The following is a 21,807-nucleotide window of genomic DNA, read 5'->3' on the forward strand; positions in this document are numbered from 1 at the left end:
GGTAGACTAGAGGAAGTAGAAATAGCTGCAGTAAGAAGTCATAAATTTACATGAGCTATTGGCTTTTGACACTCAAGTTTGTTGAACATTAAGTTTGAGCATTTTCAATAGATTAGCCAGCAAGACAAGCTATTGATATTGCTCCTGCTACCCTCACATCCCAGTTCAATAAGCAGACAGGTGGAAGAGGAGACAAGTTGAGTGAGTAGGAAGAGATACTGCAAATCAATACAAAAGCAGTTGTGTTGAATGTGATTAGTATCAGCACTTAGTAAAAGAAAAAGGAAAAAGATGTCGCAAGCAATATCCTAGAACATAGTTTAGGACTCCAGTATCTTTCCTACTGGGAGTGTAGACTCCATGTGTCCACTCCATGCATCCAGAGTTCTGGACACATTGGAAAACAGGTCAAGCGACTCAAATTGTCCACAACTACCGGAAAAGCTTCCCAGGGCACATAGTACTGCAGACTGGCAAGCCTGTGCTAACTTACAGCTGTTGATAGCTACAATGCTATGTGTTCATCCCTCTCCTGTCCAATAGGTTTCATTCTTCTGACAGGTAAGCTACAGGCTATGAAGCAGAAGCCCAGCCAGAGCCACAAGGCAGTCTTCCACAGCTGCATATAGCAAAGCTTCACTCAACCACTTGTGATGTGCAACTATAGAGTACACTTCTGCTCTTGCTACTTTTGCCAGAAGGAAGCAGATGACCTTTCAAAGCAAGTTGGATTTTTTTTCTTTAAATCTTCCTTGACTTGCTTGTGACTTCACTGAAAAGCTTTATCTGCCTTTAGGGCACTGATAGCAGATCAGACAGCTTTTAAAAAACATGATTAGATTTATTGATATATGCATTTCCTTTTTAGCTTACAAGTAGAGTCTCACAATAATTTTCAGTCTTATGTTAACATTAATAAAACATTAAAAAGTTACATAATAAAACCCCAAAGTTCCAGATATACAGAGTAAGAGATAGGGAATAGACAGTAAGTGCTTTCTGTTTTTATGAAGCTTTGTAGTGCCAGCCTTCATCCCATGCCATAGCTCAGTGCTTCAACAGCCTCTAACATGTGCAGCCACAGATCTACCGCTTGGTATTGATCCAGTGGTATCTATCAACACGCGGTCCTGTGAAAGCAGCTGTTGGCCTGTAGACTTTGTACCCCCTGTGCTGGGCATAGTATGAGCCATCAGTCATGTATGTCTTCCTATGAAGATACTGAGACCAGGGCTGTATGGGTGGCTTGCAGTAGTCACCAAACTAAAGAACAAGAAATGAGATGACGTTAAAGTGTGTTTGGACAAGAGAGGGGAGGTTAGTCTGGCCATCAGCTGTTATTTTACCATACTCCTCCACAACAGAACCTGCAGGTGATAGCGCAGACCAAAAGCTACATACCATGACCATATTTACCTGGTAGACACTGTTAGGGTTACTGACAGTAGGGATAGCTTTTGGTTCCTTGTTGAAGTTCTCCTCATCAGAAGAGGTGCCAGATTGATAGTCTAGAGCTGCTCTGTCAACAGCATAGCTGATCTGCTGAGGGAGCTCTGGGTTCTCCTCTCCTTCAAAGTGTGCGATTGTGAACGGCCGGTTCTTCTCACCATACCTGGAAGAAACTGTATTTGTATCATGCAGTTCTGTACAAGCAGTACAGACTTCTGCTACTCACCTGACACTAATAGAAACTTCAGTTTCTATAAGTTTAGAAAGGATCAAGTTGGTAAAGAACACACAGTATGATGTTAGTCACAGGTTCTCAACTCACCTGCAACATACCTCAAATGGGTCAACCCATAGCGTCATCTCTTTTGGCAAACCGAGATTATTGAAGTCCACGTTACTCTCCACACAAGCTTGCTCCAGCAGCGGATCTCTTGTCTGATGTTTGTTTATCCTTATACACCTAGTTAAGGATACAAGTGCAAGTAGAACACTATTTTTGTATGAGCAGAACTTGCAAAGCTGCAGCAGAATTCAATTAGGTTTACTACAGTTCATCTTAACACAGCCTGTTGATACGAGTTCTCACAACCTCAAGAAGCAAGTTAAATTAGCTGATTTATCAGCCCAACCAAGGCTTCTGTTGCTTCCTGTTCATTTTAATACCTTATGCAGCAACTCACTCCAATGGTCATTTCTGGAGACTTTAAGTTGCTAAAATTAGGAGTCATTAAAACTACTTAAGTTCTGCACTCAAGAAGCCAGAGGGGTATTTAAGACAACGTGCACATGCTCTTTGGTTTCCTACCCTGGCTCTCTAGACATTCTAGACATACCTCCAAACACATCCTGTGGAACTGCTTTCAACATTCATGTATTTATTTTTTTAAAAAAAAAACAGTTAACAACTAGTTTCCCTTTAGCTACATTTGCTGCATCTTGAATGTCAAAGACTCCTGTCCACCTCCTCTTCTGCTAAGGATCCTCTTACCTGAAGGCTTGTCCTCTGGATGGATTGTCCAAATACCAGTGATTCTTGTACTTCTCAAACAGGATTGTTGTCAACTTAGCTGCAAATTTCTCTATTTTATGCTTACTCAGCTTGTCTTCCCTTTTCACCAGCCTTGTGATGAAGAAGACCGTGGCAGCAATTTCATCTTTCATTTTAAATCAAGTGCACTAAGTGCTCTGGCTGTTGGAGAGCCATCAGTAGAAATTAGACACTACAGTAAGTAAGTTCAAAAACATTAAGGCAGTATCAAATTCCAAGGATAGATATAACTAAACCTGCATAAGCCATATCAGATAAAGCCTAGATGCTAAACAACCAATCACCTCAGTTCAGGACACTGACACCAGCTTAACATACTGCCAGAAGACTCCCAGACTACACTTGTTAAAATACTAGAGTGTAAGATATATTATTTCTTATTACACATCACATACCCACTTCAATAAACAAGCAGCAGTACTTACTTACAATTACATAGCTTTTTACTTACAATGAAAATGAGAAACGTTACCTTCTCAGACCAAAAGTGTTGAAAATCTAAGGTATACCTTATATACACCTTCAAGTAGTCACCAAGGAAACAGATTTAATACTACAAGAACCTGTGTAGGTGTTGGCTTTGTTTTTACTTTTCTTTTTTAACAGAAACCCCCCAAAACACCCAATTTCTCCCCCCACTCTTCTAAACAACCCATCTTGCTTAGGGTTTATATAGAAGAGGAAACTCAAGGGGCTGTGTGAAATTTAACAATATTCAGGTGTGCACCATTACACTTATCAACAAGCTGGTTTCAACGGTACTTCCAAGGTATTTGGTGTTATCCCAATATCAGCATCATCTTTTAAGGTAGACTTAATTCAGCATTCTGCTGTTGTGTCCAGGAGCCTATCAGATGAACATTAGTTTAATATTTAAGTGAATGAGTTTAATACTTAGGTGAAAAATTCACCATGAGAAAAATAGTCCCGGGCTTATTAATAAATTTTTAAAATTGGACTTGACTGCTACTAGCTGACTTTGCACGGCCATTACTTTCCCTATGAAGCCCTCACATTTGGTACTCTTCATTTTGAAAATTGTATGACTCTGTATTTATCATACATTAACCTTGCTAGTGATCTGTATAAACGTTCACATTGCTAGTAAAGTTTTATTTAATTTTTGAGGCGTTTTATAGAGAGTGGAAATGACTCTGTTGAAGGGTTTTTACAAAGGCAGTTTCTCAAATGTGAATGCTTCACTGTTTAAAACTTCAGGCAATGATTAGGGGGGAACATTCAGAGAAAAGCTGATGTGTTCTTTTTTTCCCTTTGCTGTCTCAGGAAGCTGTGCCACCAGTGTCAGATATCAGGAACTGTCAAGACAAAATGACAAATTAAGGTAAAAAGAGCTGAGTATTTAAACTGGCTCTTGATTTGATTGTAGATGTTGCAGCCAAGCAATTCAAGCACTTACATTTTGGTTTTGTGAATAGATTGTGATACAATACACCGGATAAGCAAAATGAAGCATGAGGCCACAACATCGCAGAAGTACACATCTTTGCAGAAGCGTACCACGATCCATGCATTTCTGGCTATTTCTGGACTCCCCTTCTCCTCCGCCCACGCAGTTACTTCCTTTCTCTTTATAGTTTTGTTCAGTATCACAAAACAGACTTACCAAGGCACTTAGGAGAAATTCTGGCTTTAGAGAATGTGTACTAAAAGGGGGAAAAAAATAGTGTCTTCCCCTTCCTTTTTTGACATATTAAAATACTTCCTCAAGCAACAGGAACCTTCCAGTAACCGCTCAAATGAGACGAAAATCAAAGGCTGAGATAACGAATCTTCAGGAAAAGCATGCAACGGTGCCAGGAATGAGATTTAATGTCATACACCAGTGTTTTGACCACAAGACAATCCCTTGTGTGCTCTGCACTGCATTCAGTTTCTTGTTAAAACAAATAGGGATTTTGTTTCATATGCAAGCCATGAGTTATTCCTTCCCTTACATACGCAGCAGAGGAGGGCAATGGTAACCTGTTTTATGCTTCTGGAGAAAGTTGGGGGACAACAGGAAACCTCTGATGGGCATTGATGTAAAGAATTCCCACACAAGGTCTTTTCAGGAGTTGTTCACCCCTTTCCGTGCAGCCTATGAAGATTTTGACATGCCACGGACTGTCTGCTGCCTGCACACCAAAATTAGCTCCGGGTAACAGGTGAGAATGCTGGAGCAAGCAAACTGGATTTTTATGCCTGAGGCTGGAATGTTATTTTACAGATTAAACTTGCTTAAAAAATGTCAGGCAATGGATGGGTCTCTCTTTCTGATTCTCATGTAAACCCTGAGGATGCAGGTGGGAACAACTACCACAGATAAGCTCTGCTGACAAAGTGGTGTCCAGGAAAATATTAAGTAAGAGCAAGATCTGCCTCCTAAAAATGATGGATAATGCAGATAATTATAGTTTAAGTTCTTCTAAATAACAGTTTAGTCCTCTCAAGGCTTCATGCATAATCACAGACCTACAGATTGTGAATCCTCTAGGAATGATGTTGTCTTTCTTGCCAAAGCTTCATCTACTTTCCTTGTCTTCGTGTCATTTTTTCACATTATCATATTATAATCTAATAAAAGATATGACTTCTACCTATAAATCTTGTTTTCCTTTTATTCTTAAACTACCAGGGCTAAAGTAACATTCTCATTGAAGAACAGCAGCAGGCATCTTACGGAGTCCATCCCCTGCCACTGAAGACCCTAACTGATCAGTTTCCATGTGGGATCTGACAAAGTGCGGTCTCGCAATCATCCCATCGCTGTCTTTTCTTCAGTAAACGCCCAGCTGGTTTGGGTCAGTTGCAGGGTGGTTGAACTGTCCCCCGCCTTCCTACTTTCTCCAACTCTAACTTGCCCAGGCAGGCCCTGTGAGTTAGGAAATGCTCTGACAAAAGAAGGGACCAGATTCCACAAAGGACAGTCAAAGAGAAGTTTGAATCCCTGCAACGTCTCCTTTTGTTGAGTTAGTTGTTCCCATAGCTAACACATAAAGCACAGGTCAGCCGTAAACAAACTGCTCACCTGAGTAACCCGATGAAGCAGTGCAATCAGTCATGCAAGAAGGTGTATTTCTTGGAAGTTAAGAGGCTGAACTACAAACTATACCAATTTCTGCATCAGACAGGGAAAAAAAAAAAGAAAAAGAAAAAAAATAAGCAAAGATTTTGGCAATCCATCCAGTTGGCTTTAATTATAAAGATTACCATTGAAATAAGGCCATGAGAACTTTTTAACTTAGTATTTTTAATATGCAGGAATTCAGAAGTATTTCTGTTAATGACAGAAACAGCAGAGCGTACTTCTCACCTCACATTTCACTGACAAGAAAAAATGTCTCTTTGAATTAGGCAGATTAATTAATTGAACACAAATCCTTCATAATGCTGTCAGTTGTCACCGACCTGAAGAAAAGGCAGCCTTGGGTACCCTATTTTGGATAAAAAACAGCTGAGAAACAAAGCGTCAGAAAGAAAATGTGAGCAGTCCATCCCAACATGAGATCCATTAGCAACTCAACAAACTGTGCTCCCACTTGTTACCTGTTGCATCCAGGCAGAAATTGTTAGCATCCCAGCAGCTTCTGCAAAGACCATGATGAACAGCCAAGTGTTCTGATCGACAAGACGCGTGAGATAAATGAGCAGACATTTATGCCTTTTGCTAAAGGGTGCTGCTGGGTTTTTAAAACATTATTAGGGAAAAACAAACAAACAAACAAGAAAAACACTGAAAACCAATGCATTGCTGTGCTTGGATATCCATGGGAGATATCCAGAGTTCAGAAAGATCAATGGAAATCTGTCCAAAGACTTCAGTGGGATTCAGAGCAGGCCCCTAACTCAGCACAAGCATTCTTAGCTAGATTAAATTATGGGTCTCCTGGGTCACCAGGCAAGCCTAGGCATGAACTACAAAGGGAAAAGAGTCAGACACAGTTTCTCTAGTAACTGCGGGCCAAACCAAGAGCGAGCAGTTTCCCCAAACACACTACCAGCAACAGTTACCCCTTAAGATTTTTTTTTCAGATTTCTTGTTTTTCAGGATTGAGTTCATGGAGCCAACACAACAACACAAAACTTGCTAGTGGGAATCTTCCTTCTACAAGCCATCTGGGTTTTGCGCATGCTTGATGCCAGACGCCTTCTCCAGGTAAGCAGCCGAAGTCCTATTGATGTAAGAGCAGTAAGTGTGAGCTGTTTCTGTATGGGAAAACACCCTAGATGACAGCGTTCTCAGAGAAAAGGACTCCGCTTTGGTTTTGTCAGGCTAGATCCTGCCCCGATCTAATTCACAAGCACCCCCAAAAGCAATGTATGAGCACCAGCAGTGCTGCACGAGCACAGCAGCGATTCAGCTGGCTCTCCCTTATGTCGGAGGGCAGATGAAGTCGTGTATCTGGAAGTGTTTATTCACATCATGCAGTCTCTGTGCAAAGATTTATTTTTGGATGGAACAACACAGTGATTCCGATCAAAGCCTCAAACTGCACTTTTAATATGTTGATGGCTCACTGTTTTTTTCCTTTTATAAATAGAAACTTTCTGCGCCTGATGAAAGAGCTAAAGAATATTTATTTGAGAAATGAATCAAGTTCTGATTAAGGCTTTCATCTTTACTTAATTGCTTAGTTACTCAGTGGGTATTCTGTAAACACCTAAGTGACAGGTAGTTACAGATAATTTTTCTGCATAAACATTTTACGATGAGTACTGTATTTTATTATGCAAAGCACATAGGACATATGACCACGCTAATTGCACTGATTAGGAGGGGCCTAAACCGCACAGTTTACATGGGCCTGTTAGAGGTAAGCAGTTCTCAAAGGGGGTGAGATGCACAGAAATTTCTAAAGGACAAGCTCTCTGAAAGCATCTCAGGTCATTCCTCTACAATGAGATACCCCAAATCTCTAGACACTCTCCAAAATCTTACCCTTCCTGCGCCTGCAGATCACATCACCAGCTAAGCATCATGAATTGCCACCATTACTAAAGCAGCAGGGAGGACCACGCTGTTTTTCTCTTGCATTTCCCCCTCCCACGCAACAAAGAGCAATGCAGAACAGGAAATATGTTTTCTCCTCCTCCAGTGTGGAGCAAAGGAGAGCCTGCAGTGCTCACAGTCCATATGGGCTTATCTACCTGCCTCCTGCTTCTCCCCATGTCAGCTACGGCAGGCTGGGGTCGTGTTGGTGCAGGTTGTGAAGAAGAAATTAGCAAAGAATTAAGCAGGGAAACATGACCTGAAATGCAAGGGGGTGAGAAGACTGCAGTGAGCTGAATAGGTCAAGAACAAGCACACAGAAATGGCTGGCTAGGCCCCCAGGGAATGGGGAGAGAGGTGGCCTGGTCACCCGTGGGTGAAGATGTGCAGCATGTGTCTCTAACTGCAGCCCAGTGCCTGGACCATAAGACATTCATTCTTTAGACCTGTTTGTCTTTTTGGGGCCTCCTTCCATAGAGCTTAGGTTCCTGGTATGGAGCTGTACAATCCGGGTAGCAGCCCAGACTGCCACACGTAACACCAAAACCCAGATCCCCCCATGGCTCCGACACAACCTGCAGCCATTTGACCCCGGGAGAAGGGCAGAAACTCCATGTGTGCTCTGTATTGACTCTGCCCATAGAAACCTCTTTTGCAACAAAGCTTCCTATGGCAAGAGCCATCCGGATGGTTCGAAGCAGTGGCCCTTCCTCCCCACGCCAGCCCCAAGCGACCATGACGACAGAGCGTACACACACATTGCAGTCGTGGGGCTGACCCACGGCCCAGGCTGGGGACACTCCAGCCCAGCAGTGCCAGGGGGAGATGTGGAGCACCCCGGTGCCACCTTCGGGTCCAGCCCCACAGACATATCTGCCCGTGAAAGCCTGCTGGGTGCTCAGTGGATGGAAAAAGGAAGGAAATGAGGAGAGAAGACACCCATTTTTTTCTCTTTCTGTTAAATCTTCTTAAGCATTTTATCATAAATTCAGTCCTTATCAGGATTTTTACAAGGTAAGCTTCTGATTTATTTCTTCTGCATTTTAGGAGTAAGGCAGTTATGGGTGAAAGCTAGCCAAAAAAAATATAAATAGATAAATAAATATTTAATTAGAAGGCAGAGTCATTCTTGTAACTTCACAGGCTCTGTCTCACTGCTGAATTAGGAATGGCCTGATAAATCTACATAAAATAATTTTATCACATTATTAATTGCATACACATATATTAGACACAAGGCATACTTACTTATAACTACTTGTACATATCCGGTTTTGTTCTGTAGAACAGGTTTGCTAACTTCTTTAGCTACCACAGTCTAATACAAGCTGTCTGAGCAGCCTGACGTCTGACTGCCAGCACTGCCAGGTTCCTGTACCACTGGGAAAAAGGAAGGAGAGCTCTCTGTAGGCTAGGGAAGCAGTGAAATGCTACCATTCTCACTTTTGCTGTAGTTACATGCAGTTTCTTCTGAAAATCTTGAAATGGAAATTGTACGAAACCTAGAATACAACAATAAGTTGGACCACTGTGCCATAACCATTAACAGCTGCCATGCTGTAAACCAGGTAGTTTACTGGTCTTGTTGAACATGCCATCTCAACCAAAATTTGCAGCTGTGTTTGCACATCCAGCTCTGACCAGAGCTACCACTTAGTCTGCATTCATGCAGCTAGGACTGCATGCCCAGCCTCATCCCATTTCCCATTTCCATTGTGGTACACTGTAATCACTTAAAAGTTAATATTTCATTGTTTGCATTCCTGCCATGATATTTATGATGCATCCACTGCACTTTTTAACTATTAAGAATAATTAATTTGTGAAATAAAGACTCGGGATTTAGTGGAATAACACTAAGGATGGTATGACCAATGTTTTCCATTATTATCAATTGATTGTCGCTATAAGAACAGATCATGAGATAGAGTAAGTTAATATAAATTATCAAAGTGCTTTCTTTTTTTCCAGGTTTGAATGCCATGACACCATCACACGAGTAGTGCTTGGTTTGCAGGCAGTGTAGTTAGCTGATTGTATCCATTGCTTCACAATCACTAAATTCACTGCCATCAAAACAATGCACAGGACTCCCTGCTACAGCCTCACTACAGAAAGCTGCGGGCCTTACAACATCTTTATTCCTAGTGCAAAAATATTAATAATGTTTATTTTCTTACAGCTTTATTTCCAGTAATTCTCATTTAGCTCTAATGTCTTATTTAACAAGCTAGTAAGTTAAGGCGTTTCTAAGCAATGATTAAATATTTAACTCCCTGAATGCTATAAACGTTTTTTACTTTCATCACTTTGCTTAATGTCCAACAGTTTTAATAATGGAAAAAATACAGACTTCATAGTGTTAGAACCTGCTATAATAGGCTTTGTGGTTTTTGTTTATTTGTTTGTTTTTTAACAAAAAAATCAGTCTTCATAAAAGTTGGAATTGGAAGGGAACTGTCTCTTAGATCAGCCTAGTTACTAGGCAGTGTAGTTAGCTGATTGCCAAATGTAACAATCACTAACCACACAGCCAGGTAAAAAGGCTTGGAAGATATCTCAATGGAAATCAGACGCAGAGGAATTTTGACTGCAGAAGGCAGGCAGACTGACCTCCTTGAAGAAGCATCTAAAAAGCATCAGTCTAATAGACAGGCAGGGCAGTGAAACAATACAAGTGCAATGTGCTGGAATGCCTGTCACACATGGAAGAGACCTCAGTGCATTTATCAAGCCAGTGTTGCATAACTCTTTATATGCACCTAAATGCATGTTACATTTTGTTCATAATTGTTTTGACTACAGGACACTCAAAAAACATGAGAGCAAATTGGAAGTTTTATTCTTTCTAAAATTTGTAGACATCAGCTCCGGTTTGGATTGTGCTCGTATCAGCCCTACACTTGTCTAAGGCCACTGTTACCAAAGTTCACTTCCACTTACTCTTGCTGAATAAATAAAATTCAGCTTTGTGTTTTTTTTTTTTTTTTTTTTTTTTTTTTTATGAGAATGAATGTTGTTTTAATCAGTGGATCGTTCTATGCTAGACACTCTACAAGTGCAGACTGAAAGGACAGTCCCACAGAAGGGACTTGTAAATTTACTGCCTTCCAGTTCCACATTCCTTTTTTACGTAACAGCTTTAATAACATCAGCCACTGAAATACAGAAGGAAGTTGTGACTTCACCTGATGTTTGCCAATAAAGTTTTTAAACCAGAAATTCAGTAGTCTGGAGTAAGCACCATGGGAAAAAGTACTTTCGTGGTTAGTTCTGAGACCACCAGGTTTGAGGGCAACTGGCTACCTGAGGCCAATAAACTAGAGGGAGAATGGTGACAGGTACTCCCTGTCCCACAGAAGCCTGTGTCTAGGTGAAAGATGGCCTGAAGACACTTGAAATGAGATGTGCGAAGCTGTCAGCCTTCTGGTGTCCCATGCTTACTGTGACAGGCAGTGTATCACACAGCTGGACCCAGGCTCCCCGGGCACATCTGTGCTGCTGTGTCCCCCCTGAGATGGCTGCAGTGTCCCCTCCTGCCACCCATATGCCCACGAAAATGGAAGGGCCGCAGCAGAGGGGTGATGGGTTCCTACCACAGCAGGTGATGGTGACAGGAACGTGTCAGCGGCGTGGGCAGCACCAGGGAACAACGATCCTCTCCCTACCTCAGAGCCACGGGGCTGGAGCGGGCAGGTCGAGCTGGTCACGGCCACCTTATGGAGAAGAGACACCAGGCTGCAGCCCCAAGCAGTGTCACGGACACAGAGCCAGGGCAGTGCCCCACAGCACCTGATGGGCCCCTCATCTTTGCTGGCTCGAGCCCAGCTGATGTGCAACATGCCCGTATCTTCTGGAACTCAGCCACGCTCCCACCGCCGCTCGAGTCTTCTCTAGGCCCTGCCACCCTTCGACGTGAGGGAAACCTTCCCCTGAGGGGGGACATGGCCCCATGGGGGAACCTTGCCCCTTGATGGGACCCAACCCTATGAGGAGACCCAGCCCCATGAGGGACCCAGCCCCATGAGGGGGCCCTGCCTTCAGCCCCCCCCATCCCCTGTGACTGTGCCCTTTCCAGCTCTACACACACACCCTGCCCCACACACCTGCCCTAGGGCCCCGTGCCCACCTCAGGGTCCCCAAAACCTTCCTGAGGACCCGCCACCCTCCCTGCACCACCACCCACCACCTTTCCAAGTGCCCTTAATGTCCTTTTTCTTTCCAGAGGGAAGTACTGCTCTCCTTGGCCCCCTGCTTCCTCGCAGTAAGTATGGCTACTGTATAGCCCCAGCTCGTGAAACCTTTATTGCCTAAATTTCTGTGAGGAATTAATTTGGAGGAATGAACAATAAGTCATACCAATAAGCTGTGGATGACAGAAGAGCCACAGCTCCTGCCTGGCAGATATTTCAGCTGGTATCTACTGTCTGGGGATCAAGACACTGGGATCTCTCACTTTCTGAACAGCCCCGAAGTCTGCTACAGTTCAGTTGCCCTCTGAAAAGGACAGTGGTAGCAGGAGCACTTGGTCATTTGCCTCTCATTTGTCTTATTTAGCAAGTGAGGAAAACAGTGAGAAAGAGAGAATCTCAGAGGCTCAAAACGTGCAGAAAATGAAAGTAAAAGCAAAATACCTTCAGCAGGTAAGAGCCACTAACCCCAACTCTTTCCTCATAAATATTCCCGTTCACTCTTTGTATGCCATTTGGTGGAATTCTGGAATTTTGGAAATGCAATTATGAACAATAATAAAAATGGCCTGGACCTGGCCCACAGTTAGGTTTGCATGATGCAGCCCATTTTTTGATGTTTAGCTTAAACTTATTCCCAGTTGGGTCGTGTTTGCTTGCGACAGGGCTGAAAGGAGTAAGCTGTACAGTTAATTTCTTCAGAGTAAGCACACAATGTCTGTTCTGATTTAATATCTAAAAGAAGCCAGTTGAGTTCCCAAATCCAAAAGTGGATAATTTGTGGGGGAAAAAAATCTGCTGCATGCACTTTCACACAGAAAATCCTGGCATACAGACACTGAAGCACAGCTCGCAGTTTAGGTTAATTTCTCAGTCGCCTTAGTTATTAATGGACCTTCTCCATTATTCCTTGCCCAGCAGCAGCTAGTGCCAAGAGTTCATTGAGTGTGAGATGCGGGAAACTTGGTAGTGAGTGGTTATTAAATCAGCTTCCATAGGACTGCTTCTGCCTTGGCCTGTCACTCAAAGACAGGTTTAGGTGTTATTTTTAGAGGTATAATTCATGAGCTGCTTGACCAAGCCATTCCAAGTTTTGTAGAAACTACTCAGCTGCAGAACAAACTGTAGATTTTAGCAACTAACATCAAAATTGAGTTTATAGATGACACTGCCTTTCCAAATGAAGGCGCAACTGGGATACTGTAGAGCCTTTCAGGCTGGACCCTTCTGGGCTGCACAGACTGCTTCTGAATTCAGTGGGGTTTTACAAAAGCAAACATCAATCTGCCCTGGTACCACCCAGTCAGCACTTTAGTTATTGGTTCTTGTAGATATTTGTGTTCATAAAACACACTCTCCATTTACACCAGATTAGCAGGGTTCACATTTAAAACTTTGCTCAAGCATTAAATTGACTATGAAAATAATCAAAGTAAGTGACATGGTATCCAGATCTTTGATGTTCATCTCCTCCAAAACAATGGGGTTGGACGGTGTATATAGAGCTTGGGGTTTCTCCTACTGCTTTACCGTAAGATGCAGACAACAGTTGTGCTTGCTTTCAAGGCACAGATGTAGCCTGTAGATAAAAACTTTCCTGAAGTCACCATTAATCTAAATCATGAATTGATGTTCCACATATATATCATGAGTACAATTCACTTAAGTAGTGGAAACTGAAAAAACTAGTATTAAATATATGATAACATTGCCAGCCTGACTCTGTAAAGATACTATATTTTTTCATTTTAGCAAAACGTTCCACATTTTTACTCAAAAGCCTCTAGCCTATATTTGGGAAGCAGGCCAGATGAGAGCAATCTGCAAGAGGTACAGAAAGGCGCTGAGGTCTGCAAGTCTTTCCTGCAACTCAGCAATCCTCCTTTTCTAATTAATAACACCATAATGCATCTCATCCATTATCATCAATTAGCCTTCTTTCCAATTTCTGGCTAAAGCCAGCAACAGTTCCCTGATTCTTCCGTTCATTTTTTTTTTTTAAATTCAGTAACAATAGACGATAGCAAGGTTTTGCAGCTTTGGGCATCTGGCAGCTATACGGATGGCTGATTAATTTCAGTAAGTAAATTACTTTCTAGAACTACAGGACATTCTATAAGCCTCAAATATTCGAAGAAAATGAAAATTAATGCACTGAATGAAATAAGAATAATGTACACATTATTATCAGTCATAGGTGTCATTTACTGTTCGAATCCAGATTTCAGACTTGATTCGGGCATTCTGCTCCTGCAGCACAGCCCCTAGGTGAGCAAAACCTGGAAACCTGGTTGTGTGGGTCCAGGAAGTGAATTTTTTCTCCACAGTGGAACAGGGTCAGGGTTTCTTAGAAGGAAAAGTTTGCTGCGTTAACACTCTTATTTTACAAACTGACAGCGATTTTTTAATTAGAAATGCTTATTTTATATAAGCATTTATATTAGCATTAGAAATGCTTATTTTAATTAGATAATTTCATATGAAATAGCTAATGAAATATGAACAGCTTTTAATTCATTTTTCTGAGCTTATTGTGGTAGATATTTCTTTTCAGGCCAAGAAAAGAGAAGATATACTAGCTTTGCTGAGGAAACAGAGAGAAGAAAGGATTGCAGTAAGTTTTTCTTCTGATTATGCTCTAGATGCATCTCAGGGTTTGTGCATCTTTACAAGATGGACAGCATTGCAAGTACCATGTCTCAATGTATGAGTGTTTATGGGGTGTTGCAAGGTGTACCATGCCAGCAGTCTTGCATAGCAAAAGCACCTCAGTTTGCACTGATTAAGCATGAAGAAAAGTTGGCTACATTTTACAAACTGCCTAAGCAAGGAGGATCCTGTAAGCTGTGTGATTATGAAGGTGTTGGGCCAGGCAGTAGGAAGCAATTGGTGTGGAAGCTAGACGAAGTTTAAGGCAGCTGAATACAGTTATTATGGCTATCTACAATCTGAAAAACCTCAAGTGGCAAGATGGTGGTATTATAAATATCTTTCAGTGCTTGGAGAAAACAGTTTCTATGCTGCTTTATGTATGGGTATATGTGTAATATAGTCAGCTGCAACAAGATGGCCTTTTGCCAAGACAACAAAATAGAAGAGTCTTTGAGACCAACTTGTGCATGGTCTTGCAAGGCAAGCTATCTCAAAAGAACATTGACCATCAAAATTTCCACATAAAATGTGTAAATGCTTGTGGGAGGAGCAGATTGGAACCGAAGCTGACCTCACTGATGGAGACAGGTAGGAAATGAGGCACTTAGGAGAAATGCTGGCTCTTGAAAGTTAGAACAACGTGGGACTGAGAAATACAGCAGAAGCAGTGACTAGTGCTGTCAGAACGGCGTTGAGGAAAGGGACTGACAGCATTTCTTGTTGAAGGCCCTGGATTCCTTATAGATGCATAATAAAAGGACTTTAGCTATTTAAATTACACCATCTTTAAAACAGTTATGTTTGAGTGGCTATTTTTTTTAGTTTAATTTGTCAAAAGAATCTTTACAGACCATTCATTGTAATTTTAGTTGTTTAGATTGTTTTTCATTGTTGTCTCAAGCTTTTTTCCACTGAAACACTAAAACTCAGATTATAACAGAGCTATAAAACTGGCTGTAGGTTTGGCATGCTCTGCTCCCTAAAAAGCTTTCTTAAACCGAATTTGAGCATTAAAAGGAAGAACTCCAATTAGGGTTTTTTATTATTACTATCAGTAGTGAACACTAGATTTACTGATTTATAATGTTTTTCTGTGGCATGGACGGATGTTTATCAGGAAAAGAAAATTCAGGAATAAGAGGTCTGTATTATATTAGGCAATCCTTTCTTTCAGTTGTAATTCACAAGATACAAAGCAGAGATAGATGAGGTTTTGCCCCATATAAGGTTAAACATCTGTTCTTTTGAAGAAACTACATATCCTGATTAATACAATTTAATTACACTTGATAGAAGAGAGTAGAACTCAAATTTTTAAGCTGATAAGTGATTTGAAAAGTAACTTGGAAAACAAGATTTCAGAGGATACTTCCAGAAATGACGTGTTCATTTTGGACATAAAAGCGCTCTTTTTTCATTTCAGCTTTTAAATTGGTAAATATTAAGTATTTCCTCTTCTCAAAGTTCATTAAAATGCTGACCCAAGTATACCTGCTTTATCCAAATTCCATGCATTAAAGCTAGGCCTGAAACAGAACATGAGATTGCGCTCTTCTGACACATTTTTATTCCCAATTACTCAGGTATCATATCAGAGCATAACAGCCTCCCATACTCCTTACTATTGCTAGAATAATGTTTTCTTTCAGTGTTCGTATAAAGCTGTCTTCCGGGATAAGCAGTAAGTTTAGAATGAGCTGGTGATAATCATTGAGTCTTTTTCTTTCTAGAAAGAACTGATTTCTATTCCACATAAACCAAAGATCAAAGCTGATGAAGTAAGGTAATGAAAATACTCAAAAATAAGTTTTCCTCTATCTAAAAAGTCAGGATGTATTTGGGGAGAAATGATGCTCTGTTTTAATTCCTCTTATTATTTTGAAAATCAGTCTGTTTTAACCTTTATTAATACCTGTTATGGCAAAGTTTAGAAATGGCAAGGCTGAAAAGCTGACTACTGCTATTGTTCTGTACTTCTTTACTCTCTATATGTGTCCCGTTTATTTTTAGATAGAGGCTGAGGAAGGAAGTGGAAGCTTAGACATTTTTTAAAGTCATGAAGAGTTCAATTTTGCTATTCTGGTTCAAATGCAAACAGTCAGGAAGAAGATCAGTTGTCAGTGGCTTCTATATTGTTGAAAGGGTCAGGAAATATCATAAAGCCTGTTTAGTTCCAGTGCATATCTTGTCTGAATGAGAAAAAACACCAGTGTAACCTTGTCAGTTGCATCACGCTGTATGGAAGCTTTCTTTGGTTATCCTTTGCACATTTTAATAAACAAGTTTCCTTTTTTATTTCCCTGCTATAGATCCAAAGAAAGATCACCATAATTGCGTGTTACATCATCATGTCATGCTGTGGGAGATGAGTCTGGAAAGGATCTGGAACATGGAAAGTCAGCCTTAATGCACAAATTGTTTGAGGCCAGTGATGCAGACATGACAGTTGCTAAACCAGGTGGTGAAAGATTCTTTTAACTTACAGCAAACATTAGGCCTGAGGTTGCTGACAATCTGTTTATGTTAGGTCAGACAGTTTCCTTTCTGGCACTTGCCTGTGGCCTCCTGGATGATGTAAATACTGTTATTTTCCAGTGTCAAAAGCTATCTGTTAAAATAAACAGGATCCCTGCAACTGTCAGGTGGGTACTGTGCAAGCAGAAACTCAAGTTTAAGGTCATCCGCTGTTACTGTTAGTCTGGGAGTGAGAAGGATTGGAAAAGTGCCCCAGCAGAACTACAACAGCGTGTTTTGTCTACTGCCAGTGTTGTAGTTGCTTTCCCTTTATGTTGTCTTCATAAAAGGGATCTCTGTTTCAGATTAAAGGGCGGTTTAACTGGTCTTAACAAGTTGCTTCTCAATTTCAGATGGGCAGGGTTGGTGGTTTCCTTTTTTTACTACTGGCTAGTTGATTCTTTTCACATTTTATCACTAATACTTCACACTCTGAACTGTGAAGTTGAGGCAGTTACTTTTGCCTTTACTGCCCTGTCTGTAGTTGGGTCAGTCAGGTGGGACCTGTGAAGTCAGTTCTAAATAAGCATTTGGGTCATGGGCTACAGTACAGTGGTAAGTGTTTAAGTGTAGCTTTTTTTTTTATGAAGTTGCTCTTTATTCCTAAAAACCATCTCATCTTTGAAAATGCTGACAAGGTACCTCACAGCCCTTGATTTAGCAATTTCTTCCTTTTAATGAATGGCATTTATATAATATAAGTGAGGCCATTTTTCTCATACTGGCACCAGTTAAAGCAAGGTGGTGTCATTGAATATCCACAACTTAAAGACTAAGCAATGAATCTGCAGCTTAGATCTTCCTTCCAACTTACCATATGGGTATGAAAGCTGAGAAACGACTGACAGCAATTCATTTTGAAAGCAAACGCCTCAGGAAAACACTGGGCATTAGACGGAATTAATTCTTAGCAAGACTATTACCTCTGGAGCTGCCTATAAAGGAAAAATAGAAGTATCTGGAACAGGTGAAAAGGCTGAAGGTCAACGTCTGCTGAGGTGAGCAGCTGTGGGAATAGGCATAAGGGAACATTCATACAGAATCCTTCCAGCCATCATAGGATACATACTAAAAAAAGCCTAATCTGTCTTGAACCTGTGCCAAGGACAGCTGTTGGAGCTCTTTACCTAAGTGACATTATTTGTATGGGTAGGCTTGAGGTTCAGGTTTTAGGTAGCAGCTTATGGCCGGTGAAGAAAGCTACGCTGGCTTATTATCCTGTTATATTTTCTTTCATTTAAACGTTTTAATGTTTGGAAAATAAGCATCAGTATTTACTGAAGCAAACTCACCCAGAGCACAGGGTATTGATTATTGCTGTATTTAATTAGAATAATTGTATTTTCGTAATGGTCTGTTAGCACTCATTACTGGGAAATACGATCATACCAATTTTACTAATGTCTTGTAAGAGATTTATAGCCTGTATTGACCAGGATGATTCCTGTTTCCAGAGGCAACTCAATGAATGGCTGAGAAAATATGATTTCCAGAAGAGCTACATTTGTCAAAATGTTTCACAGAAAATACACTCTTCCTGTTTCTTCCTTTGGTAGCTTCTCTTTTCTCATTTCTCATCCCATTCCTGATTTCAGCGGGCTCGTGATTTGTGCATGTATTTTCATAGACCTTCACTTTCCGAGTGCTTAAAAATAGAAATACTGATTTCTTCTTTTCTGGTGCTCAGGGGAAATTGCCTAAATCGTTCAGTGCTCTGGCTTTTTTAGCTTTGTTTAACAAGCAGCTTGGGGATTTTGAACTGAATTTGTATCTCTTCAAATGTACAATTTAATTATTCCTCTCAAGTGGATACAGGTCTATCAATGTAAAGTTGTATGTACTGATAAAAAGACAAAGCATATCCATGGAGAAAGGCATTAAACTAGCATAAGGCACCTCTGAATAGTTTTAAAAAGAAGTCCCAGTAAACTATATATCTATAGTGATATAGTCACATAAATGGAATATGTGTGTTGGAAGGTTTTCATACAACCTGAGTATACAAAGTACTGAGGGCTGCAAAGGGAGGCAGTGATATTCTTAGGCCTGTATTTATAGTCTTCTGCGAGCATGTCTGACAAGTCAAATTTGGTATTGTTTTGGTATAGGTCAGAGAAGGTTTTGCCTGCTGTGGTCCTCTGGCTCAGGTTCAGGGTGCTATGCCACGGTCGCTGTTTGGGAGGATGTGATCCTTCAGGTTCAACTGCACTGATTTGTACAGTGAAGGAGGCAGAATTGCTTAGAGTAGGCTGTTCCCGTTGCCTTTGTACATCAGCTGTCTGTATTTCCCCTTTGTCTAGACTTGCTTCTTTTCCTGCCTACAAGAAACAAGTAGTTATGTGCCTCACCACTTATTTAAGTATGTGGCAAAAACTCAGCTTCTTGCTAGCTAATTTCCTCCTAGCCCTCTTTTTCCATCAGTGTTTGGGAAGTCCTCTCACCACCAGTACTGTCAAACTTCTGGCTGTCAAGTTCCGTCAAAGCTGTGAAATCTTCAGAGCAGTCTTTCGAATGTGAGGCTTGGGTGCTGTGCTTTTTTGTGCTTACATTTTTAATAGAATTCCTAAGTTACAGAAGAAAAGTGTCAGAATTTGAGATACGAATCGTGTGCAGTAGTGCGCCTGATGGAATGTGGTTTTTCTGTTAGCTTGATTTTTCTTAATAGGCTTCTCTAAGTTTTGGTGTTTATATGGGCATTCCTTTGTGTGGATTCTCTGAACTCGTGTTCTGTAAATTTGCTTCCTACACAACACTAGGCATTCACAAGGCATCCCTGTTCAGAGATACACGTATAAGGATGTGACATTATGACACAGAATGGGTTAAAGAGCTCTGCACCATGGCAGCTGCCTTGCACTATTCTCTTTCTTGTGCATTAGCTGCACTTTCCTCATCAACAATTTACTTTCTGACAAGGTTCTGTTATTTCCAGCAGGCAGAAGGTGTCTGAAGCAGACCATCAGGATCACGAAGCAGTGAAGGCCCTCAAATAGTTCAGCTAAACTCTGATGAAGACAATGAAATGTTTCTTTGCTCCAGAAAAAATATTTTGTTATCAGAACCGTGCTGCTCTGGACTTCAAGCCATGTACATTTCTAATTTGACTACATTTCTAGTTGCTCGTACTGAGCCATAACATGATGGACAAGGGCTGCGATAGGCTTGCAGCAACCTATCCATCATTTTCTTTGTTTTGCTGAAGCTAAAATAAATGCTTAATTGCTTTAATTACTGAACTGTTAGGTCCTACTGTAGATTTGTTTTCCATGGACTTGCGTGGTCCTGGGATTTTTGACCTGTGGGCTTTAAAGTCTCATGTACTTTACTAGTCAGCTTTCAAAATGTTCGATTCTATGATCTGAAGAGTTGTTATATTGAATATATTCATTTTGTGTGCTCAATTCTCCAAAATTACAAATGGAGAGCAACTGTTTTACCTTTGTTGAAAAATCGTTCTTTAAAAGTAGAAAACAGGTCAAAAGGAAGAGTCTGTGGCTAGTAATTGTGTCAGGATTGCACAATAAAATACAGCAAGCTTTGTTATCAAGTGTCTATAGTGCTCGAGTGGTTGGAGTTGACCTCTTTAATAAATAGATCAAAAAGGCTTCTGTCAGCTACTGTGCTTTCCTGCTGAAAAGAGCAAGGTCTTTGGTAATCACTTTGGGGTTCTATGGCACTGCATTCCCAGTTCTGCTCTTGATGTGGGACAGACTAGAAGAGACTGATGCCACGTGGCAGAATATTTACCATTAATTCAAGAAAACACGTTGATAATGCTGCCACTGCTTGTCATGGATATATTCCACTGTGTTTTTTTTCCCTTCAGAGCCATTACAGAAATGTTTTCCAATGAATTTAGTAGGCATATATGCTAGAAAAAGGATAGACTTCTAAAATGGTGAGCCAGGGGGCTTAAGCTTTGTTATGACAATACCTGCAGCTGTAAAGAGAGTTTGTTTAGTCTCTAAGAACACTACTTATTTGTGAGTACTTTGATTACTTTGGTTACTTTCTGTGAAACAAGAAAAAAGCTCTCTAAACAGGATGTCCTTTGTGCTAAGCATTCTTCAAAGACCTCATGCACTGGCAGAGCTTTAAGATAACGAAGCTTTGGCTGGTAAAGGCGTGAGTTCAGTCTTCAGCCCAGGCTACTGCCAGTTCAGCTGCTCAGTTCTTCCCTGTAAATCTGTAAAATTGCTGCTATTTGTAAAGTTGCTGAAGTGCTTAGGTGTTTACTAAACTGACTGTGATCACCAAGGATTTGGGAAATGAAAAAAGTATGCCCTAGATAACCAATGCTCTGTGTTTCTGAGACATGACGGACTGCAAAGCCATGGCCTTAGTTCATATCCAGGAACTTTCCGACTCCTGGTGACCTGGAGTGGAATGTCTGCACAGCTTTTTGAAGGATCTTTTTCTGTTGAAGGTACTGATTGCAGAAACAGTTTCTCCAGCTGTATAGTGAAGAGTTGATACAGGTTTGAGTTTTTATAAAACGATTAAATTCTTAAAATATTGACATCACTATCTGAGTGGAAACTGTAGCCCTTTGAGCTCCTGTTTTGTCTCTTCTCGCTGCTTTCTCCCTTCCCGCAGCCCGCAGCAGGCTCCTCTGCACAACTTCAGCTGGAGAGAGCCAGGGATGCCGGAAAGAGGAGCCGGCTTCCTCGCCAGCAGGAACCAGGAGGGGAAATGCCGGCTCAGCAGTTATTCACCACTGTTGGAAGCCAAGTTCTCTCCCGTTTTCGGTCTTCAGACGGTGTCTGAAAGGCAGCCGCGCACCAGCAGCCCGCGGAGGGGCTGCAGCGGGAGCTCCTGCCGCTTCCCCGCCGCGGGTGGCGGTGCCAGCGCCGCGCACACCTTGCCGGGGGCCGGGCGGCTGGAAGGGGAGAGCTGCGAGCCCAGGAGGAGGAGGAAGAGGAGGAGGAGGAGGAGGAGGAGGAGGAGGAGGAGGAGGAGGAGGA

General features: G+C 41.4%; 2 protein-coding genes across 3 annotated transcripts in view; one reads left to right on the plus strand and one right to left on the minus strand.

Annotated features, from left to right (window-relative positions):
- Window positions 1-740: 740 nt before the first annotated feature.
- On the minus strand, window positions 741-3,154 carry BTG4 (BTG anti-proliferation factor 4). Its single transcript, XM_035345988.1, has 5 exons — window positions 2,970-3,154; window positions 2,438-2,632; window positions 1,772-1,909; window positions 1,417-1,612; window positions 741-1,263 (listed from the first exon to the last, which is right to left on the minus strand). Exons 2-5 carry the CDS (start codon window positions 2,608-2,610, stop codon window positions 1,087-1,089), a joined length of 684 nt encoding a protein of 227 aa, XP_035201879.1. The 5' UTR covers window positions 2,611-2,632; window positions 2,970-3,154; the 3' UTR covers window positions 741-1,086.
- An 11,082-nt stretch (window positions 3,155-14,236) lies between these two features.
- Window positions 14,237-21,807, plus strand: part of LAYN (layilin) — an 18,757-nt gene continuing 11,186 nt past the window's right edge. Inside the window, exons 1-5 of one of the 2 annotated variants that reach the window (XM_035345972.1) lie at window positions 14,237-14,291; window positions 16,060-16,112; window positions 19,776-19,930; window positions 21,155-21,269; window positions 21,440-21,748. In XM_035345972.1, coding sequence (XP_035201863.1) covers window positions 21,230-21,269; window positions 21,440-21,748 — 349 coding nt within the window. In that variant the 5' untranslated portion in view covers window positions 14,237-14,291; window positions 16,060-16,112; window positions 19,776-19,930; window positions 21,155-21,229. The remainder of the gene's footprint in view (window positions 14,292-16,059; window positions 16,113-19,775; window positions 19,931-21,154; window positions 21,270-21,439; window positions 21,749-21,807) is intronic. The other variant, XM_035345973.1, reaches the window with a different exon arrangement.

The sequence above is a fragment of the Oxyura jamaicensis genome, chromosome 24 (assembly GCF_011077185.1).
Source record: "Oxyura jamaicensis isolate SHBP4307 breed ruddy duck chromosome 24, BPBGC_Ojam_1.0, whole genome shotgun sequence".
Lineage (NCBI taxonomy): Eukaryota > Metazoa > Chordata > Aves > Anseriformes > Anatidae > Oxyura > Oxyura jamaicensis.